We start from the raw sequence: 27,779 nt of genomic DNA, 5'->3' as shown, positions 1-27,779 counted from the left end.
TGTTCCGCCTATCACGGACATCGTATCATCCTCGTACTACGGACGAGGATGATACGACGTCTGTGATAGGCGGAACACAGGCTGCTGGGAAATTCAGTGTTCCGCCTATCACAGGCGAAGGCGGCGGCGCAGCTTTTGAACTTTACAATGGCCGCCGACGAAGAGGGCACGGGACGGAGGCAAGGCAAGGCACGGCACGGCACGGGACGGGACGGGACGGGGGCAAGGCAAGGCACGACACGGGACGGATGCAAGGAGGCAAGGCACGGCACGGGACGGAGGCAAGGAGGCAAGGCACGGGACGGAGGCTCGGGACAAAGGTAGGCTGGACACACACACACACACACACACACACACACACACACATGGATGGAGACACACACAGGGATGGATGGATGGATGGAGACACACACACACAGGGATGGATGGATGGATGGATGGAGACACACACACACAGGGATGGATGGATGGATGGATGGAGACACACACACACAGGGATGGATGGATGGATGGACACACACACACACAGGGATGGATGGACGGACACACAGGGATGGACGGACACACAGGGATGGACGGACACACAGGGATGGACGGACACACAGGGATGGACGGACACACACACAGGGATGGACAGGCATGTCTCACCCTCGGCTTATACACGAGTCAATAAGTTTGCCAGTTTTTTGGGGGGTAAATTGGGGGCCTCGGCTTATATTCGGGTCGGCCTATACTCGAGTATATACGGTAATTTTTTTTTTCCCTTCTATATTTTAGATAAAAAACAGTTAAACAGTCACATTTTTTTTTCTTGCCATCCACGTCCCATTGGGGAAATCACCGTTCACTTCCCGTTTCATAGCCAAAACAGGAAGCAAGAGAAGAGGAAGGATGAAAATTTTGCTTTTAGTTATACTTTCACTCCCATTGTACCATACAAAAACCTTTTTCAGGCACTGTAAACTTTATGTTTAATGGCTTTTCTTACCTGAAAGTAAACTAGGCTGCTTTGCATAGATTAGGCATGAGCTACAAAGCATTTTAGATCACAACATTGTAGCTGTAGTCTTCAAGTTAGAAATATGGGAAATGATGCATTATTATATTTCCCATAAGATCCTGAATGCTCTTTTTTTTTAATTATTATTAAATGACAAAATGTCTGAGCTGCACTTAGCAATCACATGCCTCTTACGTTCTCTAAAAGGACTTAATTTGTTGCAGTGAGAAAAATAACAGAGGAAGACATCTACAAACATCTACTGTAGAAGACAATATTAGGAATAATTTCCTAAAAGCATTCAAGCAACCATGTGTCATAACGCACGCGTTACAAATCAAAGCGCATATTATATGGCATCTCATTGTTTTTAATGGATCTAGTTCACATATACGTTTTGCAATAGGCCATAAAGAATAGTTCAAGTATGTTGTTTTTCATCCCTCAATGTACATCAAGGGGCCAATAGAGTTTATCGAGAGTGCATGAAAATACATATTACCCTGACCCCTCCCTGTAGTCTTGGCCTAGACAAATTCGGAAACCGGAAGTCTCCCTCTATGCTGAGCACATAACCTTGAGAAAACTCACAATGTAAACACTCATTGGGAAAAAAATAAAAAATCATCATGGCTTGCTTTTTCAGTTAGTGTATCTTTTTAAAATGAAAATGATCTGTCAATGCAGTTATAAATACGGTACCTAGGCTGTGTTTATGCAAATGAATACGAATAAAAGGTTTAAAAACACTAAATGTGTTAAACCACAGTGCAGTTTCTGTAGTAACTGATACGCATGGAATAAATACCATATGGCCACATACATACACTTTGAATAGCCAATACCAACAATATGTTCCATCACAGTACTACATTAAAACTGTGGTCTTTGTAATATCATACAAATTTGCTTTGTGGTTTATTACTTATTCTTCTTTAAAGTAACTCCACTATTAGCGATCACCTTTGCATTTGACGACACTGGTTCAAAGTTCCAGTCAGCAGGAGTCAACAGTTGATGGGTCTTTTTGTAGGTCCAATATGGATTCAGAACAAGAGTCACTAAAGCTAAGCCAGTAAAGAAAAAAACAATATATGCCAATGGTACTGAAGTCACCAAGCGATCCCAGTTGTAAAGCAATACCCACCAGAGGTGATAAGTAAGGACCATACGGCAGTGGAACATGTGAATCATAAGCCACTGATTTACCTTCCAAAATAAGGTATGCGACCAGCCCGCCTAGAACCAAAAATTGCATAAAGAGAAGAGAATTAAATTAGCACCAAGAATTTCACCTGATTAAACAAAAATAAATATTATCACTTTGAAAAGTTGACATGAAATCCATAAACATTTAAAACGATTTTTTTTGTAATGAACATCTTGTAATGGTTTGAATATGCAATATAAATGTAAAAAAAATGCTGCTTCATCAAACCTGAAGGTGAAGTTGTTAGCTATTTACATGTTAAAGTGGTTGTAAACCCCATTCATGAAATCTGAGCAAAGCACATATATCTGTAGTGGTTACTTATCCCTCTCCAAAGCTCCAAGTATTGTTTCTCTCTGGTGCTTCATTCCTCTGTTATCAACATGAGCCACTTCTGAGAAATTTTCCCGAAACATGAGATAACTTATGGGAGGGAGAGCTCAGAACGGAGCATGTCTATGAACAACACAGTTTTGCTGTGTGAAGGGGGTCGTGTTCCTTTCCACTAATCAGCTCTCACACATTAACTGCACCCTCTCCACCCCCTCCTATTTGCTCATGACAGATGAAGAAAGATTTTTAACACAAGCTGCCATTTTGAAGGGGTGTGAAGATGAGAAGACTGCTTGATAAACAAGTAAAACCTATGTAGGTGAATTTGTTTTAACTCTGTGTATCATCTTAGGTCGTTCATTTCACTGGGTATATGTGAGGGTTTACAATCACTTTAAGGTTACATTCACATGTGCGACCAGCCCTGATGCAAATGACAGCAGCATGCACCTGCCAATCTGCCCTGCACACTTCAATGACAGGTTGGCAACAGCCACAGCTATCCGTGGCTGTCGGCCCAGTTAGTGATTACCTGTAATGCTTCGTGCTGGATGCACACATAGTTACACAGTTGGTAAGGTTGAATAAAGACAACAATCCAACCAGTTCAACCTGTGTCGGTGTGATATTTCATTTCCCTGTATATTCTTTTTGCCAAGATGCTCTTCCAAGAGTCTTTTAAAACTATCCATACTTCCTGCCGACACCACTGTACCACCCTGACAGTGAAAAACCCCCTATGCAGCTTAAGGTTAAACCACTTCTCTTCCAGTCTCATCATGTGGCCCTGTGTCCTCTAACACTCCCTGGGACTGAAAAGTTTCATCCTTAAAACTGGGATCACCACTGTGATATTTGTATTTGTATAACGCGATCATATCTCCTCTTAATCGTCTCTTCTCCAGGGAGAATACATTTAGCTCTTGCAGTCGTTCCTCATAATAAAGGTCCCCATATTCATTTCATTGCCCTTCTCTGGACTCTCTCTAGCTCCAGCACATCCCTTCTGAGGATTGGTGACCAGAACTGAACAGAATATTCCAGATGCGGCCCAACCAAAGTCTTATAAAGTGACAGGATTAGTTTTATCTCTTGAGTAAATTCCCTTTTTAATGCATTTTTTAATATTCTGCTGCCTTTGGTAGCTGCAGCTTGACACTGCATGCCATTGTTCAGTTTGGCTTCTGCTGGGACCCTTAGGTCCTTCTCCATCCTGGAAGCCCCTAGGGGTTCTGCCCTTAATGAGTAACTTGTGTTTATATTTTTGCATTCTCTTCCGTTCATTTATTCAGGTCCTCTTGTAAAGTTTCTATATCCTGCTGTTATTGCCCTGCCTATTTTTGTGTCATCAACAAACACTGAAATCAAACTATTTATCCCAACCTCCATATCATTTATAAATAAATGAAACAGAATTGGTCCCAGGACAGAGCCTTAAGATACCCCACTAACCACTCTAGACCATTCTGTGAGTACACGTTATTTATCATAACTCTTTGGACACAATCCCGTAGCCAGTTATCAATCCAAGAATAAACTTTATGGTCCATGCCTACAGACCGCAGCTTGTAAATTAAGTGTTTGTGGGGGACTGTATCAACTGCTTTTGCTAAATCCAAATATGTCACATCCATCAGCATACCTTTGCCCAGATGGCAGCTCACTTCCTCATAGAAGGTTAATAGGTTGGTTTGGCAAGAGCGACCTTATGTAAACCTGTGTTGATTACTGCCAATGATACGGTTTTCATCAGCAAATTCTTAGATATGAACCCTCATCATCCCTTCAAATAGTTTACAAACTACCAATGTTAGACTGACAGGCCTATAGTTCCCAGTCGGTATACCCCTCCATTTCCTGTGTGATGACCGAGGAGAAGAAAGCATTTAGCGCAGCTGTCTTCTCCTCATCATCTGTAACCATCTTCCGTTCCCCATCCTTTATGGGGCCTATGTGTTCTGACCTCGCATTTTTTACTGTTAATATGTTTAAAAAAAACTTCTTGAGATTTTTTACTCTCCTCCGCTATTTGTCTCTCAGTCTTTTTTTTGTAGATGCCCTGATTGCATTCTTACACCTCATATTGCATTCCTTGTATTGTTGGAATGCTGACAATGACCTCTCCGCTTTGTACTTTTTAAAGGCCATTTTCTTGCCCTGAATATGACATTTTACATTTTGGTTCAGCCACCCAGATTATGTTCTATAATTATTACACCTTGGAGTGCACTCATGACACATTTATGTAATATATTCCTAAAGCATTCCCATTTCTCCTCTGTGTTCCCTGTTTCAGTGATTTGGTACCACTTAGCATCCTGCATCATTGAGCGCAGTTTAGAAAAGTTCGCTCTTTTGAAATATAGTGTTCTTATACTTCCCTTGCGCCTCACTTTCCTATGATTTATGTGGAATGTAATGATTCTGTGGTCGCTAGTTCCCAAGTTGTTCCATCTTCATACATCTGCTATCAGATCTGTATCATTTGTAAATTAAAAGATCTAACAATGCATTACTTCTAGTAAAGGAATCCACCAATTGGGACATGAAGTTGTCCTATAGAACATTTAGGAAATGCAGGACTGTCCCTTCTGCCCTGTCAGTGTCAGGATAGTTAAAGTCCCCCATTATGATGATACTTTCCTGTCTTGCTGCCATTTCTAACTGTGAGAGGAGATCCAACTCCACCTCTTCCCTCAGGGAAGGGGGGTCTGTAACGTACCCCCACTAGCAATTTCCTGCTTACTTCCACCCTTCGGAGTTCCACCCATATGGACTCTACCTCTGCCCTTGCCCCATGACCGATCCGATGTTGTTCTGCTCTTCTACCCTTAAATCATTCTTGTTGTATAGATACACCCCTTCCCCTACCCTCTGATACAAGGAATACCCCTGGATGTTTGCCAGCCAGTCATGTGACCTGTCAAACCAAGTTTTTGCTATTCCCAAGTCCTCCTTGTGTAATAGCAGCGCAAGTTCCTCCATTTTGTCAACTAAGCTTCTGGCATTTGTGAACATTCCCCTCAATCTTGTATTGGTGCCTATTTTTTTTTCCATATGCTTTCCCCGGCTTCGTTTTTGATTTGGCAACTCATTAACTCTGGGATGAATTTCCTGCTGCATGCTTCATTTAAAGTTCCAACCTTTCTCTTTTAGCTATATTAATAGGGATGGAGACAATTGACTATACTGGTCTTATGCCTCATTTTAAGTCCCAAAACGTTTTTTCTTTCTCAATAGATAAGGGATGGAAGCATGACACAGACACTTATGTGTCACAATTTCCCCTGTAACTAATTGGGTTATGATATAGGATAGGGTGTTGATCATGCTTACAATATTTCATACATTAATATACAATTTTCCATATCTTTTAAACCTCAGTGCCATCTGATGGACTATCTTTGTGGGCGCCGTGGTTTTCTCTATCCTGGGGGCTGCGCAACGGGGGTCTCCCCCTTCCCACTGCTGTGTGGTTTTGGGGGTTGAGGTGGACTTCCCGCTGTGCATCGACACCACACTGCCAGCACTGGACATACAACGTGCCTGTGCTGTCTGCATTTACATAAGGGAGCCATTTGCAGCGTAATTGCCAAATGGCTTTTCCATTCGGAGGTTAACGCTCTCCCTCTAATCACTCGCACGTATGGTGTTGGTGGTTAAGCGCAATCATGATGCAGTATATACATTTTCCCCTTCAGCAGGGATGGACTGGCCATCGGGACTACCGGGAGATTCCCAGTGGGTCGATGGCTCAGTTGGCCAGGTTCAGCGGTCTCCTATTGCCTCATAGGTCTACTCGTCAATCGCCGACAGCTAGCGCCTGACGGGTAGATCGAGATTTAGCCAGTACGCAGAGTAGCGCAGGAAGCGCCCGTCTGTAATAAGTTCTCTATATCATGTCACGCAACGCTGTTCGCTCCCCCTCGGCCCCTCCTCTCCAGATGATGTCACAAGCCAATGGGGATAGACAAGATAAGAACTTATTTGTTATTATTCATTTTATACTTGCATGCGTGCCATGAATGTCTGCATTGTTACATGGAATAAATACATTGTTATTAGCACATTGGAACCGGCTGCGGATTGCACAGGAACTCTGTGCGTCCCCGTTCTGTTTCAGGGTCGAATCTTTGCCTGAATTCGGCCCTGAAACAGAGCCAAAGCTCTGCAGCTGGCCCGGAGATATGTGAACCGGCGCCATAGAGAGCTGGTCACATTCTTCTGCTATGTGAATTGGATGCGGAGAGAACCAGCTTAGGTGTGAACCCAGCTTTAAAGTCCCAACCTTCCTCTTTTTGCTATATTAATAGGGATGGAGACAATTGACTATACTGGTCTCATGCCTCATTTAAAGTCCCTTTTCTTTCTCCCGGGATTAGATGTCATGGATATAAACTCACTATTGTCTCAATATACCCATCTGTCCTATGCTCATTGCCTGTTATCGCTACCTCTAAACTCTCCCCCCACCCAACAACTAGTTTAAAAGCCCCTCCAACTTCCTGGCTATCTTTCTTCCCAATAGAGCTGTACCATCCCCATTAGGGTGCAGGCCATCTTTACTAAAGAGCCGGTAACCAACGGAGAAGTCAGCCCAGTTCTCCAGGAACCCAAACCCCTCTTTCCTACAACAGATCCTCAGCCACACAAAGTTGGGCTGAATGAATACAAAGCTTCCTCCGATTCGATGAGGTGGAGAGGCAGTTGGATGATGTTACAACCTCCACCTTAGCCAGAAGAAACTTTGTATTAATACAGAGAATACAAAGCAGTCTCAACTCAGTTTTGTTCTGGGCCTGAAAGAGGATGTTCACATCCAACAGTCAAAAGATAAATGCTGTATACTCTATGTAGCTCAGGCTACACATGATTTATACTGGGAATCCAGCGGGCAAACCTGTTAGTGTAGGAAATAGTTTGTTTGGGCCATACAAATGATTTAAAGTGACAAAGCTGGAGATCGCCTTTGTTGCTCCATTCACACTTGTGCAATTGAATTGACTGCCCTACCGCCACATATGGTAACGTACATAAAAAAGAAGCATCAGGGCACCAGCGCCAGCTAATCACACAGATGTGAAAATACAAACAGCAAAAGAAAAATTACTTACCTTCATTGTGATGTGTCCCTTGTGCTGCGGTGCCCAGGTTTAGCAGAATCCTTAAATCTCAAATGGCCTCTGTACCCTGCGGCCTTAATTTCCTGATACAGCAGGGGTAACAGAACTGCAGGAGCTCCGAGAGGCACTCAACTATGCTTGGCCTTTATGTTATACCGGACTCTATAAATGGAGGAGCTTGGGTGTAAAGGGCAGGCACTCTTCATTAGTGCCTTTCAGAGCTCCCTCAGTTTTATTAACCCACACTGCAATGGAAGAATATGGTGGCAGGGCTTAAGGGGCATCAGAGGTAGTAGATTTTTGCCAAATCAAAAAGGCACATATCATATGGAAGGCGAGCAACAGGCTGAACGAAAAATAAACCTACAGATCGTACTAACACAATTGTTGTTATTGTGGCAATCTTCCGCTCTGAGCTATTGTAGTCTGACGGTGGACTCCCCCCCCCCCCCCCCCCCACCAGAACACACTGATTGGATGCCAATTTTGCAGCATGCTCCTTTACAACTGGCTTCTGTCATGCAAGGAGCTGTACACACAGTCCATAGACTGTTTGAATCATGCTGAACCGACCAAGATTCAAACTATGTATGGGGCAGGCTGAATGTACCCAAGTTTATCGATCAACTTGGATACACGTAGCCTGCCGGATTTTACATGCGATTATTGCTAGGGGCTAGTATAGCCGCTAGCAATTATTAGTGTTCTCTGTGAACACAATAGCTCCACAGGAAGGGATTTCTGTTAACACTGTGTTGATGGGGGGAATTGTAGCTGCAGGAAAGAAGTTTGCTTCATCTACGGCTGGCCCTAAGATTCTAATTTAATACAACATCATCAATATGCAACACAATGCAGCTAAATAATTCGTAGTGTCCTGGTCCCGCTGATGATAACAAATCACAACCTCTGGAGGTAATGTATAGGCGGTCTGGCCCCACACTGACATCACTCCCACCCTATAACCACAGGGGTCTCGAAAGTTTACCTCCGGCCCTGTGAGCACCTCCAGTGGCCATGATTTTCTATTATCCGGGGGACGAGGACACTATGCAGATTTTACATTTGGCCAGATATGTACATAATGTGAGCTATAACATTTCTAATTAAACTGCCCACTAGATGGCGCTTCCCTTCCTATATACACACACACACACACACACACGAGAACAGTGGAGTAAATTGCACATGATTCTTTGCCATGCGATTTGCGCCCATTTATTTTGTATTGACACAAGTACTCGGTATCGGTGAGTACTTGACCAAAAGTAAAAATCTGGTATCTGTGCAACCCTAGTTTAAAGGCTCTCAAGAAATACAGATTAAATGAGAGGGGTCACAAACATTAAAACAAAACAATGATAAAAGGGGTTTCATAATTTAGTGGTGCGCTGCTCCTTTAAAAAATAAATAAAATGCAGGAGAGTTATTTTTTTAAAGTAGCAGTATACTGCTAAATTTACTAAACACTTTTGGTTGAGCAAGTGTGGGAGTATACTTTCAGGTGATAGCAGCAGTTCTACTTGCATAATTACTATTAATTACCTATAATATTCATATTATTGGTAATTAAAGGGTGGCACCACAGGAGTAATTTTAGATTAATAAAATGTGAACTTTTGAAAGTTAAAATAGTAGCCCACATGATTAAAGGGCTTTACTCATTGTAATTACTCTACTCAGCTCTAAATGTTTACCTTTAGCAGCACCCATGAAACGCAGGTAAAAGGAGTGCTCATTTCCAACAATAAAGTAACCATGGCTAAATAATGTCCAGCTGTTGTGCAAAAGATCACACCAAAATAGCCCAGAAAAGCAAACAAGTGGTGGGTAGCCAAAAAAGCATCAAATGTCCAAAAAACAAGATTAGAGACATGCAGGGCTATGTTCTCAAACAGGAAGAATCCAATTGCTGTTAAAATGGTGAACCAAGCCCATCCTCTCTGTGCTGTGATCTGGTCAGATGCAAGTACAGGATCAAAGAGTAATGCAGTGAGTCCTGCAATGATACACTGTACTCCAAAAACTGCCCGGGTAGCCGCAAGATCCCAAAAGACTTTCTCCCGTGTAGAGAGTGCTCTGTAGGTGGTGAAGAGAAGTACTGACACGAGGTGGCAAAAAAGAAAACAACTTAAGTAAACTAGGAAACCGCCGAATATTAGCTTTAAGCAAGTGTTCCATGATGAATATTCTAAATCAAAATCAAAGCTATTCATAGTAGAAAAAGAGGAGCACAGTCCACTTCTCCAGCCAGCACAGTCCACTTCTCCAGCCAGCACAGTCCACTTCTCCAGCCAGCACAGTCCACTTCTCGTGTAGAAAGCTTAGAATGATTTTTTAAGCATTTCAACAGGTGTTTGGTATACAATACGCATCTTCACCTACGGGAATAAGAAATAAAAAAAATTAAGCAAATCTACACACCTATTTTGCTTCTGCTCTAGGTTTTCGTATGTTATTTTCAGACCATCTATACCTTGGTATATTCCTGTGAATGTTCTAATGCAAAGCATGCAAAAAAAAAAAAAAATAGAAGAAGAACAAACCAAGCAAGGCAACAGTTTATATCCAACAGTGGGAGGAGCAATTCACCATTTGCATTAAACCTTTTCCCTAGCAATTTGTTCTGCCAGCCAGCTGGAAGAAATCCATGTTCATTTAAAACAATAAAAGCATTTAAGATATTTGACTTTGGTTTACACTGGTTTAAGTGATGAACTCCAAACAGCTAAGTACACAGTAAGGAGTTTGTACTTTTGACCAGCCAGTCCATCCACTTCCACAGTCCTGCTACATAGAACAGTTTTGCATGGCAGCTGATACTCCACCGAAGTTTTCAAATGAACAAATGGGAAACAGTGCCTTGCATTGTAAAAAACGCAAGGCACCACTCCCCAGCTACGATCACTTCCCTTAAGGCCTCATGCACACTGTACGGTTTTACAGCTGCTATTATGACAATTGGGGTCAGTGGCGCTACCTCAAATGTGCACAATGTATAAAATATCTCTAAGAAAACCTCCCTCAAAAGATACAGAACACCTCCCCTATAGGTACTCTAAACCAGAGGAGAAAGATATGGGGGAGAAGGGAGAAGGGTGGCTGTTCTGTAATAGATCCCCAAACCAAAAGTGTTCCCTCAATACCCCTTATCAGGGAATGTGTGTGCTGATTGCGTGTGCCGAGATATGCAGGTGCGTTATATTAATGTACATAACATACGGGAACCAAACCTGTATAAAACATAATTGTAAGCACCCTGTGTAAAAAAGAAAACGTGTGTGATTGCTATAATCTGTGTTGGTACGTGTAATAACCAAAATTACTAAAGATGAATAAGCGAGTTTCAAAATAAGATTAGGATAAAGGCAGACTGATAGGTTACCTGCAAGTCACTCATATGCAATACCAATATCACGTCCCTATATCAAAAACATGCTACACATAACACATTGTTATACTATGCAGCCATGGCTCAGCCATGTTCCAATATAAATAACAAAGTGAAAAAATAAATAAAAAATTTATAAAATTAAGTGATATGTCTGTGACTCCTTAAAAACAAAAATTATGAAAATATATAAACTGCATACATGAAAAAAATCCATATATTCTTGTATCAAATATGCAAAACGTCCAAAAACTGTAAAAAAGTGACTTTAGTGCTTGAAAAAAAAAATCTCCAGTGACTTGAGTGCTCCCCCACAAGGATTCCTACTCACCGGACCCTCACACCCCTACAGGAGTAATGTGCGTATAGTTGCACTGCCTCCAGCTGGACCTGCTCTGCTCCCTCAGCTTCAATCTCCACTCTGCACACCTCCAGGGGTCCTCTCATTCACAGGGCACCCCCCCCTTCTTTTCCTTTTTTATATATATATATATGGAATGTACTCGAATATGGTCCTCAAAAGAGACAATGGATGGGTCCCATAGTGTAGTAATTGTAAGGCTCAAAATTAATTTATTAAAAGATCTCTATATATACATACATACATACATACACACATATACATATACATTATATATATATATATATATATATATATATATATATATATATATATATATATATATATATATATATATATATAAAAAAACTAAAAATGAAGAACCATCTATGAAATTGCACCAGCTTCCATCCAGTAAGGTCTAACAACAAAGTCACTCCAACTTCTGATAGACAATATATCCAAAAGCAGAAAAATGGCAGTGCTATATTACGAAGTCAAGCCACATCCGGGTCAATTACTTCAAAAAAGGCACTCGATCTGTGGATAAGCGGCATGCGCTGCAGCTGCGTTCCACTCGATCGAGCATCCAGAAGTGACGTAGTGTGCGTGGCTCCGTCGTGCGCGTTTCGTCATCGACGTCCTCAGTCGCGGTTTTTACAGCTGCTGTTTTTGGCTTCAGGCGTTTATAAGTGCAGTGTGCATGATACCTTATACTCACCTCTGCAGCAGCCTGTATCTCCTACTTGGGATAAGCTTGGGTTACATTTGAACTCATTTTTGAGCCAAAATCAGAAAGAAAAGCTGTCACTCCTGCCCAATCAACTGCAGCCAGGGCTTTCCCCACCCGCAGCACAAAGAGGCAAGCATGTCCTTGACATTGACTTGATACTAAAGTATGTCACAAGTTAGCCTGAAGTTTCCTGCTTGTGTATTCTTACCTCCTTGCTGCAGTGCTTCTCTGCCCCAATTCCTTTCACATGTGTGGTTTGGCTGTGCTCACCTATGGGCGTTGTCTGCTATTTTGTGGGCTTTTATCTCCTTCCATTGCTTCCTAGCCCATCACCTAATTTGCTTGCCTATATAAGACATGCTCAGTGTAACCCACATTGCCTAAGCAACTTCATCGTTCTCCAAGCTCACATTTGCTTGTCACTTGTTTATATTGTGTCTGACTACCAGTGTACTGACCCTGGCTTCATTTATCATCTGTGCTTGTTCGCTCTCCCTGACCTTGGCTTGTCTCCTGGATCTCCTTTTGTCTGCTGCTTGTCCCCTGCACATGCGTGTGGTCTCCAAATCCTCAGCTGGGCGTACTTGGGGGCAACGACTTGGTCCCAGCTTGCTGCAAGTCCATTCACACCATCCAGGGGCTCTGGTGGAGAAGCAGGCTGGGGCGGACTCTGCACTCTGAGGAACCCCGAGTTCACGATCTACAAGGGCTCACTACCACAGATGATTGACAAAGAGATACTAAAAGTTTTAAAACACACAACAGCCTTTGGAATATAGTGTAAAAATAATATATATTTAACAATTTAAAGCAGTTTATTGATATCTGAAATCAAGCCTTTATTATTTTTTCACAATAACATGAAGGGGGCGGATTTCTGTCAGTCACAGGCTGTGTCACACCCCTCCAGCCTATGCCTTAGAAGAGGGAGGTGAAGCCTTCATCAATCTACATGCAATATCCCGCCCCATTGTGTTCAGATGGTTAGTGGGCATGGAGGAGGAGGGAGGGAGTGGGCTGTCATTTACCACTGTGTATACACCCTCATATGCGACTCTATAGTCGCATGAGCTGTTGAGATGTGATAGAAAGGAAATGCTCAGGGTGGAAATACTCTGAAAACTGAGCATGTGCAGAGTTGCCACCACTGCTCTGCAAAATCCCTAGCTGCATTGGGGGCATGGATAAAAGAGGGAGATAAAGAACATCAGGATCAACCAGGTTCTTTCAGAATACAGAAGACAAATCTCATGGTGACATGGTTAAAGTCCTGTCAGCGCACCGCCCCAATGTGAAAGCACTCAGGCTTTCACACTGACACTACAGATGAGCCATTTTTCAGGCGCTTTACATGCGCTATTTTTAGCGCTAAATAACCTGAAAAACGCCTCCAGTGTGAAAGGGGTCTAATAGTGTAAATTTTCTGTCCCCTCAAAATAACTGAACACACAGCCATTAATGTCTAAACAACTGGCAACAACAGAGAGTACACCCCTAAGTGAAAATGTCCAAATTGGGTCCAATTAGCCATTTTCCCTCCCCGATGTCAAGTGTCTTCGGGAAATAGATGTACGAGTACTGACAGCATTGCTGCAGAGGTTGAAGGGGTGGGGGTCAGCCTGTCATGTTCAGACCGTACGCCACACGCTGAATCAAATTGGTCTGCATGGCTGTCATCCCAGAAGGAAGCCTCTTCTAAAGATGCAGCACAAGAAAGCCCACAGTTGCTGAAGACAAGCATACTAAGGTACTAAGGGCATGGATTACTGGAACCATGTCCTGTGGTCTGATGAGACCAAGATAAACCAGATGGTGTCAAGCATGTATGTCAGCAACCAGGTGAGGAGTACAAAGACAAGTGTGTCTTGCCTACAGTCAAGCATGGTGGTGGGAGTGTCATGGTCTGGGGCTGCATGAGTGTTACCGGCACTGGGGAGCTACATTTCATTGAGAGAACCATGAATGCCAACATGTACTGTGACATACTGAAGAAAAGCATGGGGAGATTGAGCCGCAGGGCAGTACTCCAACATAATGACCGCAAACACACCTGCAAGACGACCACTGCCATGCTAAAGAAGCTGAGGGTATAGGTGATGGACTGGCCAAGCATGTCTCCAGACCTAAACCCCATTGAGCATTTGTGGGGCATCCTCGAATGGAAGGTTGGGAGCGCAAGGTCTCTAACATCCACCAGCTACACAATGTCGTCATGGAAGAGGACTCCAGTGGCAAACTGTGAAGCTCTGATGAACTCCATGCCCAAGAGGGTTAAGGCAGTGTTGGAAAATAAATGGTGTCTACACAAAATATTGACCCTTTGGGCCCAATTTGGACATTTTCACTTAGGGGTGTACTCATTTTTGTTGCCAACGATTTACACATGAATGACTGGGTTGAGTTATTTTGAGGGGACAGCAAATGTACGCTGTTATACAAGCTGTGCACTCACTACTTTACATTGTGGCAAAGTTTCATTTCTTCAGTGTTGTCGCATGAAAAGATATAATAAAATATTTACAAAAATGTGAGGGGTGTACTCACTTCTGTGAGATAGTGCATGTATGCAGTGCTGACCCTCCCTTTCCCAGTCTGAGTACTGCAGCTTACAAGAATCTAATATTAACCCCTTAAAGGCTTAATCACTGTGATTGGCTCTCACAGTGGTCCCATGATTGAGTGCCAGTCCTGCTGTCTACCCATCAGAAGTCTTGACTGAGAGCCATCCATGACAACTCAGTCAGTGTGCTGGCAGGGCACTTGGCACACAAAACAAAACTCAAACCACCATGGATACATATATGCAGAGGCTGGGAGTTAAAGTCTACTTTTCATGTCACTGTATATATACAGTATATGTTACGCAGTGAGCAAGAGGATAAGAAATACAAACTCCCAATACAGAGTGCAAATAAATGTATTTTATTCACTGGTGCAATGCACATTCCATTTGCTCTGAGGGTATGAACAGTTTGGTTCTATAATTACATGAGGGGACTAGGGTAACGGAGTGTCACATTTACCATGCAGTGAAAGGAAATAGAAAAACTATTCTGAATAGCATTCTTTTACTTTGGTTGCCTTGAGCCTCATGCGTACTGCAGCTGTCAATCCTGTTTTATAGGCGATTATGATTTATTTTATTTATTTTTTTAATTATCCTCCTAAATGCCCCCCCCCCCCCCCCCCCATGTTATGTCCATGTACACATAGGCATTTACAGGCATTTAAGCCCTTTTTACACTTGTGTGACTTGAGACTGCAAAGTCGCATGACAAGTCCTACTCCACGATACCATTTCTGTGCAACTTCAAGTCGCACCGACTTCATAGTCCCTGTACTACTTTGGTCTGACTTTGATGCAAGTTGAGGTCCATGGACTCAAGTTTACGCAGGAATTCCCTGAAGTCGCGGTAGAGTGAAAGGGGACTTAAGGGCTGAAATTTGAACACAACAAAAATCACATTCAGTAGAGGAGCTTTTGGGCAGAAAAAAAATGCCTGACATGTCGAAACGCGTGAAAACTCACCTAAACACTAGGTGCGATTAGCACTTAAAGGGTTACTAAACCCACAACAGTAAAATCAGTCTGTATATGCAGCATAGCATGCTTGTTATACTCACTGTGGAACTTAAGGGGTTAATACTCTGCATTGTGTAAAAAGGCAGTTTTATCCTGTATGCATAGATCCTCCCCCTCCTGCACTGTATCTGGGGAAGGCCAGCTAACACAGGCAGGGTAGCCGACCTGCACATGCTCAGTTGTGTCTTATGCCGGTGTTCTGTCAAAAACTGTCCAGCCATCGGATAGTGTCCGCACCGCACTGTGCAGCGCTTGCACAGTACGGAAGAGAAGGAGACTCCGAAATTCTCTAAAGAAGAATGGCGTCCAGGTGCAAGCCCCACCATCCAAGTGGACATACGGTAGCACATAGTAACAGGGCCGCTCGCCATGCTACGGGCACGGCCTCGCGTCGCTCAGCTATTTTTTATTCTAACTCTATGTCCAATTAGATGGTAGGGCTTGAACCTGGACTCATGGCGCAGGCGCCGTTCATCTTTGGTGACCTTCGGCGTCTTCTTGTCCTCCGTACTACCCAAGCGCAGTACAGGGTGGACACTATCCAACAAGGGACAGTATTTGACACTACACCCGAGAGAACGTTTACTTGTTCTCAGATCTAGCCAGCTCATATGATACTGACATCAACTCTCGGCACTGGAGAAACTGTGCAATTTATCAAGTAACCGTGGTATACAGATCATCCAAAAAAAGTATATAATGGCAGTATTTTATATGTAAGCAGATTTATAAGTTGCGGGCGCTGTGGGCACTGTGGTTGGGGGGGGGTGGGGCTGATGGGACCATTTTCATATTACGGGTTTAGTAACACTTTAAATGTTCATTAATTTCAATGGCCAGAATACATTACTATTTTGGCCAATGAAATAGACACCCAAGCGCTTGAACACATTTGAAAAATGTGGCTTAAAGTGCACTTTTAATGCTGCTATTCTCCGCTCAGGAGAAAAGCGTTTGGGAGAGCCAAGTGTTAATAAGGCCTTAAAGTGGAACTTCAGTCATTTTTTCATCTTTTCATCTATCAGGGTTGCCAACCGCTAGTATATTTACTGCCAGTAAATATCAGGGGCTGATAATTTCACGCTTGGTTGACTTTGCAAATGTAAATCAAGCAAAATTACTTTGTTATAGGTATTGTCAGTGTTTCCATATCATGTTTTTTTACCATTCAAATATTCACTGTGTTCGTTTTCAATAGGAGTTCTGTAATTTCTCAGGTTGCCAGTAAAAAATGTGCTCCGCCAGTAAATTTACTGTTTTGTCAGTAAAAAATGCTGCGGGAGGTTGGCAACCCTGCCACCTATTAAATCTTCTGCCCTTGTTGTTTTAAATTTGAATAGTAAAACATTTGTTTCTGCCAGTAAATACCTTATACAGCCCACTTCCTGTTTCTTGTCTGGTAAAATAGCCTAGGCCTACGACATCATGCACAGCCTTCTCTCCAACTCTTGTGAGAGTTTGTGGGGGGAGGGAGATTTCTGCAGGGTATTTGGGAAGTACAGAATCACAGTATATATATATAAAATATGCAAAGTGGTTGGAGGGAAGCTTCAGCAACGTTTTTCTTTTTATTACAAATTATGTGAGCAGACTGCAATTCCTCTTTAAAACCTAAACCAAAAAAAAAAAAAAAAAAAAAAAAAAAAAGGATTGTAGCCTACCAGTCCTTAGATGAGATGGCTGCATTGTTTTTATTTAAGGTTGTTTGCCCTTTTTTCCCCACCTGATTATCCTGAAGAAAAACCTATACTTCTTGTTGTAGTAGGGGTACGTACACTCCTTCATTGTATATATAGAATTCCCAGCTTAATGTGCTTGTAACAAACATTTTCCCGTAAGATTACATGTGTAAGAAATGTATTTTAATAAAAGTTATCTACCTCTAAAGTGTGTGTGTTTTTTTTTTGTTTTTTTTATTATGTAGACATGCTGGGATTACTGCTGAGCGACACCATCTTGGATGTGGTATCAGCAGCCCCAAAAGACTCAGAGCTCTCAATCAAGGGACATGATTATTCCCATTTGCTCCTCCCCTGGCAACTACATAAAACGTTATACAGGGAGGTGATGGGGAGGGGCAGAGGAGCTGGGTCAACACTGCTTTTAATTAGACACTCCCTGAAGAGGAGGGCTTTGACAGGCAAACAGGGAGGGGGCTGTGCTAGGAAATAGACTGTTTTACTTCAGACTTCAATTGTGACATTTGCAAGGACAGACCCACATCTCTGCGCTTTTGCCCCCAAAGATGCTGTGTCTCAAGATCACTGCATCACGTTACTGGGCATGAGAAGTTAGGGTATTAGCTGACAGAATTACAGCTGTGAGTGGGCGTTCCTCATATAATCATGGGTGGGACCTTTGAAAACCAGAGAAGATCCGACCCCCCCAAGAAATTGCCACTGACGCATCCTCGGTCAGAGATACGGTGGGCTGCAATTCGCAAGGGCAGCCAGCTGCCCAGTGCCGATTGGTGGATTGGACTGGTTGCCAGGCAGCCAGCAATGCTAACAGGACTCTTATATTACCAATAGTTCTTTATTGAGGTATAAAGGACCAAGGAGAGAGAGCAGCTCCATCTGACTGCAGTATTCAAATATTTAATGGCAGCAAAAAAATATACTCACTCACATTGTAGGTAAAGGAAGGTCAGCGTGGTGTGGGTACAATAACTTGTTCATCTGCTCTAAGTGAGGACAAGCTATGGTGTTGGCGGTAGCACTTCTGGTCACGGCTGTGCTGGAGGCTCCCTGCACTTCCTAGTACATAGGTATACACAGGGAAAAGCCGCCAACATTTCCTGATGTCCGATGGAGCGGGGTAGGAAGCGCGTTTGGAGCATGCGTGCTCCTTCCTCATGGCACTGGGTTCGGCCATCTTACTGTTGGTATTAATATTATTCAGAGATTGACGGGCATGAAGCAACTAAACCCACACCATGCTGACCTTCCTTTACCTACACTGCAAGTGTGTATATTATTTGCTGCCATTAAATATTTGAATACTGCACTCAGATGGCGCTACTCTGTCTCCTTGGTCTTTTATATCTGCAGAGTTTCCGTCTAGCTCTTTTCTAAACCTGCAGCCGTCTACAGGCCGCAGTTCACCCAAGACTGTTTACCAGAGACACTCTGTCCTTGTATTGCCCATAACCCATACCCATTCCTCCTATAGCTATAGTGTGTCATTATTGTTTTGCCCTTTATTGGAGTTATACCAAATACAATAGATCATCAACAGTAAAGTGGCCTGAAAGGTTACAAACATGCGGTTCCATAAGGAGCACAAAACCCAAATAACAAAAATAGTCTAGGACATGTAATACTGTATAATAGGACATAAAGGCCTGCGAGTCACTTCTTAACTAGGTAAGGGGGAGAGGGAGAGAAGGGATGAATGAGAAAAAGAGAAAGAAGGAAGAGATGAGGGAAGTAACAATACAGAAACATCCAGTCAACATTACTGAACAGAGGATAATATCCACACAGAGACTGTACTACATTGTATTATAAACATCTAATCTTAATCGTGCATTTAGGATTACACAACCATATGTAGACTATTTGTGGAATTTTGAAGTTAGATTTGTGATGAAAAGGAGGCATTTCACACTGGTAGTTGAGGATATTCACAGTGTCACCAATGGGAGGAGGATCTACTGTATTCCAACGTTTGGTGATGGAAAGTTTGTCCGCCATAAAAAGGTATGCGACAACTACTCTAGCCTTCATGGAAGTTTATCAGTACCAAAGTGGAGTTTTGCTAGAGCAGGGTCAGTGGTTATGGGATCTCCTAAAATCTCAAGCTATGGAGAAAATGGTATTCCAGAACGATCTAAGAGATTTAAAAAGCCAGAGGGTATTGTATTAGGGAACCAATTTCTCCATCTTTCCTCCACAATCAGCTTTCTGAGTCAAGTACATTTTGGATAGTTTGTAATGGGTAAGGTACCATCTGTGGGCCGTCTTTGGTACATATCCCAATGCTGGGCTGTGGGAGGAGTAGGATAGTGAAGATAGAGAAGGCATTTTTCCAACGAAATTCCAAAAAGGAAGATCCGAAGTCATCCTCCCATTTGTACATACCGTGTTTCCCCGATTGTAAGACGTATCGGGAGTTTCAGAGGGGTCGGCTAATATAAGCCGTACCCCGAAAGTAAGACATATGTCTTACTTTCGGGGAAACACAGGGGTATTGCCGCCTCCCTCTCATCTAGCTGCGCGCCGCCTCCTGCCCACGTCCGCACCGCCCCCCTCTCCATATGTCGCCGCGTCTGCCATTTCCCTCTGATCTTAATGAGCGCCGCCTCCTGCCCATTCCTTGAGCCGTCCCCCTCTCCAAACGTCACCGCGCCGTCCCCTGCACTTGTCACTGCCACCTCCTGCTTAAAATATGGTAATGCACACAGTATTAATCATACATCAGTAAAACATACACACTGGCATACTGGGGTATCATCTGCTGTATGTAACCCAGTGGGTATCAGCAGGTGTCACACTGGATTAAACAGCAGGTGGTACTGTATCACACATAAATCTGTTTTATCTTCCAGTATTCCACTGTTCGTTCTTACCATTTTTCATTGTTTTACATGTTATGCAATGTTGTAACAAGACATTCTTGGCACTTCCTTTTATAAAACTGTTTTGTGGTGAATACAATACTGTTCAGGTTGTTAATAAATGTTAATTTTATGGTTAAAACAAAAAATTCGACAATTTTTTTCCAATATAAGACATACCCCGAAAGTAAGACATAGTGGGGCTTTTGGGGATAAAAAGAAAGTAAGACACTGTCTTACTTTCGGGGAAACACGGTAGTGGTGGTTTTAGTAAAAAGAGCATTGCTATTAAGGAAATCATAAAGGAAATTCATCTTATTATACATGTGGGGGGAAGTGGTACATGGAGATAGGCATGTCCATTTGCAAAGGCAGTGGGTGTTTCTGTAAGAAGGACCGTACTCTGGAGGTATGAAAGGTATTCTGTAGAGTCCAGATAGTACTGGGCGCGTATACGCTCAAATGTGCGGAAGTTATCATCTACAAATAGATCAGATAATTGGTTGATACCCTTGTTTTGACAAGTATGTAAAATTAATAAATCAGGGGGGAAAAAATGATAGATAACCGTAATGGGTATGTGGAGTTTGTAGAATGAAGTGGAAAGGACCACCAATGTTAAAGTTGGTCCAAAAACACAGGCTTTGTAATAGTGGCTTACGTTAGGCATGCTCATACCTCCATTTTTTTCTGTCTCATCATCATGTTAAGAGAGCATCTAGGTGGTTTATGACCACAAATAAAAATGCTGAAACATTCTTTGTGTAGTTTGAAGAAAGCTATCAGGGAGTGGTATTGTGTGTGTGAAATAAGCTAACAGGATCATGGTCCCCCAGTGATGACAAAGGCCATCCAACACCAGCATTTGTAATACTCCACTATTGTTGTGACACTTTGTTCATGCCTTTTTGACTGTTTTTGGCGGGACACCAAAATCTGGATGAAGTTAGATGATGTTAAGTGATGGGATGGGTTCCTTACTTTCCGGTTTCTGATTGGTGGATGTTTAAATTAAAAATACGCTGCACAACTGTATGCACCTATCGCATGCCTGACAAAGGGGTTCTGCATGGCTTTGAAACATTGCACTACTCTGTGAGGCTTTCTTTCTTCAACAAAAAAATGCTGGTGTGCGGAGATTTACACTGAACACCTAGGAAATTGGGCGCAATTTGGACACCAATGCACAGAAAGTTGGCATATCAAGTGTGGGCTCAGGGCGGAGGCGACAGTGTCCAGGGGACTGGGATGAAAATGTTGGCAAGTATGAAGTATTCAAATTTTAAAGTAAGTTCAAAGGCAATTTGCAAGTGAATAAAAATAAAAAATAATAATAATTGAAAGGAAAAACAATTCTGAGAGGACCATGTCAGGGAGTTCACCTTTTCATTTTTTTTCTGAAAACTCTTTATCTGACAAAACACTTTGTATCAGGAACAGTCGTTTCAGGTTATATGGGGTGTCTCTACTAAACTTTAGGGGTATTCATTTAAAAATGTCAGGAAAAAATAAAAATAAAATGAAAGACAACATGCAACGATTTCATAGGATAACTGCACTTCAACATGTAAAAAATATATCACATTTAAAGTTTACTACACTATAGGCAACGATTAACCATTAACTGGAAGACCAGATAACAACTTTGTTTATATTCCTATAAAACCCCAGGTACAACACTACAAGAACACTGCAACTTCCACGTGGTAAAGTGGTATGAGACAGCTTTTTTTGAGCTGCAGTGTACATGCATCTTTAAAGGGGTTCATGCACACTGCATTCTATTCATTAAGGTGAAAAAACCTTCTGTAGTGCTGAAGCCCCCGTTTTAATTACCTGAACCCTGTCATCCACCATCTGGGAACGAGCACACCAGATCTAGCTGGTTTCTCATGTCCTGATTGGAAAGATTGATAGGAGCACAGCCATTGGCTCCCGCTGCTGTCAATCAAATCCAATGATGTGGCGCTGGGGCCGAGTCCAGCATTCTGTGTGAATGTACATAGATGTGGGACTTGGGAGTGTGCCCCCATGGGTGTCCACCAAGGAGAGCGCTTCTTCAACGTGGACACTCAAAGCGGGGAGGAGCTTCCAGTGCCGCTTAGGGACCCCAGGAGAGATGGACCGGGGCTACTCTGTGGAAAACAAACTGCACAGTGGAGGCAAGTATAACGTTTGTTATTTTAATAATAATTAATTAAAAAAAAGTGAGGGTTTACAACCCCTTTAATCACTTAAGCCCCAGACCATTTTGTTGGCCAAAGACCAGAGCACTTTTTGCGATTAGGCACTGCGTGGCTCCCAAACAAAATTGATGTCTTTTTTTCCCCACAGATAGAGCTTTATTTTGGTGGTATTTGATCACCTCTGTGGTTTTAATTTTTTTGCGCTATAAACAAAAAAAAGCAATAAAAAAAAAAAAAAAAAAACATTTTTCCTCAGTTTAGGCCGATACGTATTCTTCTACATATTTTTGATAAAAAATAAAAATAAAATCGCAATAAGCGTTTATTGATTGGTTTGCGCAAAAGTTATAGCGTTTACAAAATAGGGGATAGTTTTATGGCATTTTTATTAATCATTTTTTTTTACTAGTAATGGCGGCGATCAGCAATTTTTATTGTGACTGCGACATTATGGCAGACACATGCCTTTTTGGGACCATTGTCACTTATACAGCAATCAGTGCTATACAAATGCACTGATTCCTGTGTAAATTACACTGGCAGTGAAGGGGTTAGCCACTAGGGGGCAGTGTAGGGGTTAAGTATGTCCAGGGGAGTGATTCTAACTGTGGGAGGGGGCGTGGCTAAGTGTGACACATCACTGATCTCTGCTCCCAATCACAGGGACCAGTGACACTTTCACTAAGCAGAACGGGGAGAGGCTTGTTTACATTAGCATCTCCCTGTTCTTCCTCTCCGTGAGACGATCGCGGGTATCCCCCACGGACATTGAGTCTGCAGGACGCGCGACCCAACTCATGGAGCTTGCCGCGTTGGCATGCGCGCCCACAGGCCGCCTCTTAAAGGGCAACGTACAGGTACGTTAGTTTGCCTGTAAGAGCCCTTCTGCCGACATATATTGGCATGAGGTTAAGGCTAGGTTCACACATGTCTGGTGCGAATTTCCCTTCCATTTCCACTGCAAATTTTTAAAGTAGCTGTTCAGATGCAAATTTTTGGAGTCGACGGCCACCGGTGTCTTTAATATTAGCTGGTTGTTAAGGAGCGGGCCGGGAAGCCAGCCGCCACATCCTTAAAAATGGATAGTTACCCGCTGACAGCTGAATGTATATAAAAAAAAAAAAAAATAATAAAAAAAACCCACCCCATTGCCAGCAATAAAAATTTGTGGAAAAGAAGCATAGGGGGTCTTCCCCCAAATCCATACCAGTTCCTTTCGGGTCTGGTATGGACTTTAAGGGAAACCCCATGGTATATTACACCCCCCCAGGTCTGGTATGGATTTTGGAGGAACCCCCACGCCAAAATTAGAAAAACAAACAGTGAACCAGCCCAAAGCACCTTGTCCCCATGTTGATGGGGAAAAGGACCCTTTCCCCGCATCCCTGGCTGGTTGTTGTGTGGAGTCTGCGAGTTTGGGGGGGCTTATCGGAATCTGGAAGCCCCCTTTAACAAGGCGCCAGATCCCACCACCCCCCCTCCCCCCCATGTGAATGAGTATGTGGTACATTGTGCCCCTACTCATTCACCATAAAAATGTCAAAAGTAAATAAATACAGAGTTTTTGACAAATTCCTTTATTAAGAATAAAAAAACAAAAAAAAAAAATAATAAAAAAATAAAATAAATACACACAATGTCCCTGAAGTAGATCCTGTCAATCACGACGCCTGCTACCACCGACCTGAAAAACGAAAAAATAAAAATAAAAAAGGATTGTGCCCCATACACACTATCAGTTTTTCTGCTGAGTTTTTCCTTCAGATTTACCAAAACCATATGAGGTCAACCTTAGGAGTTTCAATTTGCATGCAACCAGGCAGGCCCTTCTACTTCATGGTTTTGGTAAATCTGAAGGAAAAACTCAGCAGAAAAACTGATAGTGTGTATGGGGCTTAAAACAAAGAAAACAAAAGCTCCGCTCCTGCCGTCTGAAAGTTTTTAAATAGCTAAGGGGTGGGGCCACCTGTCTACATCACCTGGTGGCACCACCCCTTAGCTATTTAAGAAATGTCAAACATTAAGAGCCTTTGTGGTGAGGGGAGCTTCCCCCCCCCCCCCCCCAGGTTGGTAGTGGTGGCGAGTGTCATGATTGATGATGGATCTACATGAGAGGACATTGGTTTTAGTATTTTTAAATAAAGGAATTGGGCACTATGCAAAGCCGCGTGTGATGTGGCATTAAAAATTAATGGCACCCGAACGCGCATGGTGCACTTTACCACTATTGCAGTGCGAGTTGGAATCGTGGGCAGAATCCCAGCGATTCTGCTCGCAATCCTAAATCGCTAGGTGTGAACCGGCATGTGTAACAGATAGAAAGTAGACATTATCCCAATTTGTTTGCAGGAGTGGAAATACACTTTACAGCAGCTCTAAAGGGAGAGGGTTTTTTACCTTAAACAGGAGCTCCAGACTGTACTGTATACCCTATACTGTAACTGCTGACTTAATATTAGGACACTTACCTGCCCAGGTATCCAGCGGTGTCCTCATCAGAGCCGATTTTTCAACCGGCTATCAGGTGGTGGGACTGCCATCTTGACTAAGGGAACCCGGTAGTGAAGCCTTTCAGCTTCACAGCCAATTTCCTACTGCATCACACTTTGTGAATGGGCTGCAGTCTTCTGGGACCTGTGAAGTGTCCCAGAAGGTTGAGTGGGAGCTGAGCTGAAAGTGGGAGTGGGTACCAAAACCAGGTACCCGCTCCCCCTTTCCCCAAAAGAGGATTGGGGCTGTTCTGTGCAAAACTATTACACATAGCAGGTAAATTACATATTTGTTATTTAAAAAATAAAATAGTGAACTTTTAGAACCATTTTAAAGGACCCTTTCACATTAATGTTCAGCCTGGATGCAAGTAGCAGTATTTTCAATGGGTCCAGACTGAATCACAAGGTATGCCTATGAGTAGCTGGATGTGAGTGGATTTGGATTCTTGCATGCACGCTTACATCCAAGTCCTTGTTAGGGTGACAACACAGTTGGAGTCTTCTAACTTTATCCTGTGATGTCACACAGGCTCCCAACAGGTCCCCTACATTTTAAAGACCCATCCACAGTTTTCACTATCAGTAAACCCTCTGGAGTTGATTTACTAAAAGGGAAGTGTGCAGAATCTGGTGCAGCTCTGTATGTTAGCCAATCAGCTTGCTCAATTAAAGGATTTGTTAACCCATGTCTTACTTTATATAATCTGCATTTTCTTCTAAGGATATATCCTCATGTGTGTTTTATATAAAAAGCCGTATGTACACCTTATTTGTGAGTGCTGATCAGCAGTCATGTGACGCTCTGCCCCTCTCTTCTCCCTGTCTGACAGATGCAGCAGAAGGGACCAAGATGTCCTTGCTGATGTCAGTCTGGAGGGGAGGAAGAGAGAGCCAGCGTGTCACATGACCGCTGATCAGTGCTCATAAATAAGTTATATATACAGCTTTTTTTTAATACAACACACTCGCACAGGGACATATCCTTAGGAGACAGAGCAAATTATATAAAAGTAAGACGTGTTATTACAGCGGCAGCACAGGGCCTGCCAGACAGGGAGGGGGACACAGGAGCAGAGAGGAGAGACAGCAGGGCTGCAGATGACAGAGGTACGTATTTTACAGAGGGGGGGGGGAGGTCGGAAACTGTCAGGATCAGCCAGGTATTTTAGGTGATACAGGGGGCAAATTACACAGCAAAAGCACTGTGCTGTACAACATGCTTTAACCACTTCAATACAGGGCACTTGCCCCCCCCCCCCTTCCTGCCCAGGACAATTTTCAGCGCTGTCACACTTTGAATGACAATTGTGCGGTCATGCAACACTGTACCCAAACTAAATTTTTATAATTTTCTTCCCACAAATAGAGATTTTTTGGTGGTATTTGATCACCATGGGTTATTTTTTGCTAAAGAATCTAAAGACTGAAATTTAAAAAAAATATATATAATTTTTCTTAGTTTCTGTTATAAAAATGTTCCTTCACTGATGGACACTAACAGATGGCACTGATAATGAGGTACTGACAGGTATGGATGCGGCACCTCTCATAGGGGCTGCGCTGATAATCAATGCCTGTCAGTGCGAACCGAGGAAAGCCATTTACCGGCACTTCCTGGTTCACGCTGTGTTTGGTCACAGCTGATCACGTGGTAAGGAGCCTCCGTCAGAGGCTCCTTACCAGGACCGGAGATCCAGTGCGCCAGAGCGACACACAGCACCACTGATTGCTGCACGCCCCTGCGGGCCGGCATGTTGTCTTATGACGCCCAGTCAGGATAACTGAACTACCGTCCGGCTGTCATTCCGCTATAGGCTGGATCCAATTTTTTTTTTTTTTGGGTTAACATACGCTTTAAGCTTTGGCAGTTAGCCCCCGTTCACATTGCATGCCAAATGGCAGCCTTTTGCCAGAAACAGCACTGTCCCAATGGGTGCGACGTCAACTTTGCGGCAACGATTCTCAGAAGTAGTTCCTACACTATGTTTGGAGTCATTTTCGAGGGCGATTTCAATTGACATCTGTGCATGAACCCGCACGTCTGTCATATTGCCCCCAAACTCCCTTGAAATTGCCCAATTTCAAACCCACCTTCAGTGTGAACAAGGGCTAAATCTGAAAGCTGATTGGTCTCTATGCAGAGCTGCACCAGATTTTGCACTCTCCAGTTTTAGTAAATAAGCCCTCTGTGACTAATGTCATGGCTGGAGTGTATGCACTGTAAAGTTCTGGCAGTCATTTAGCAGAACATGTGTTCTAATAATACTTATAGTGGAATAATCTGTAAAGCAATGAGATAACAGTGTACAGTGTACACAGCACATACCTGAGAAGTAGCGGACACTCAGCCGTATATAAGCAGCCCTTATCCTGCACTCAGCATCCTAATACAAACACAGAACTGAGACCACATGACATGTCTCATCTCTCCCCAGCACCAGCCACTTCCTGCTTCTCCAGGAACTTACTATATCACACGGGACAGCGGGGGGAGGAGGACCGTACCATTGTGCAGCATCTCAGCCTGGCAGTGTTGGGGGGAGGAGTACGTGGTGCACTTCTCGCTAAATAAAAGTAAGGCGAACATGAAACTTGTTCGGCTTCCCACTGGTTATGTTACAATGTGGGTTGTGCTACATTGTTTACTTATGTCTTGCTTAGTGTTACACATGTGTCAGCAATGACCTTTGTGCTATTGTATTTCTGTTATAGAGTTCACTGCCACATGAGCTGCCCCTCTGAGAAGCAATTCTATAGAGTGGATCACTTTTGAAAAGGCAGTTGTCTGGCAGTTGGAAGGTGATATGTCACCTCCCTCACTACGAGACGT

General features: G+C 43.0%; 1 protein-coding gene across 1 annotated transcript; it reads right to left on the bottom strand.

Annotated features, from left to right (window-relative positions):
* Positions 1–232: 232 nt before the first annotated feature.
* CLN8 (CLN8 transmembrane ER and ERGIC protein) lies at positions 233–27,534 on the bottom strand. The gene is made up of 3 exons (XM_077487768.1): positions 27,276–27,534; positions 9,364–10,047; positions 233–2,239 (listed from the first exon to the last, which is right to left on the bottom strand). Exons 2-3 carry the CDS (start codon positions 9,880–9,882, stop codon positions 1,922–1,924), a joined length of 837 nt encoding a protein of 278 aa, XP_077343894.1. The 5' UTR covers positions 9,883–10,047; positions 27,276–27,534; the 3' UTR covers positions 233–1,921.
* Between the last annotated feature and the right edge of the window lie 245 nt (positions 27,535–27,779).

Source organism: Lithobates pipiens, unplaced genomic scaffold, assembly GCF_037356315.1.
Source record: "Lithobates pipiens isolate NorthernLeopardFrog02 unplaced genomic scaffold, aLitPip1_a1.2 Scaffold_18, whole genome shotgun sequence".
Lineage (NCBI taxonomy): Eukaryota > Metazoa > Chordata > Amphibia > Anura > Ranidae > Lithobates > Lithobates pipiens.
Note: the sequence above shows the minus strand (reverse complement) of the source record. Positions and strands in the feature narration are given on the sequence as shown.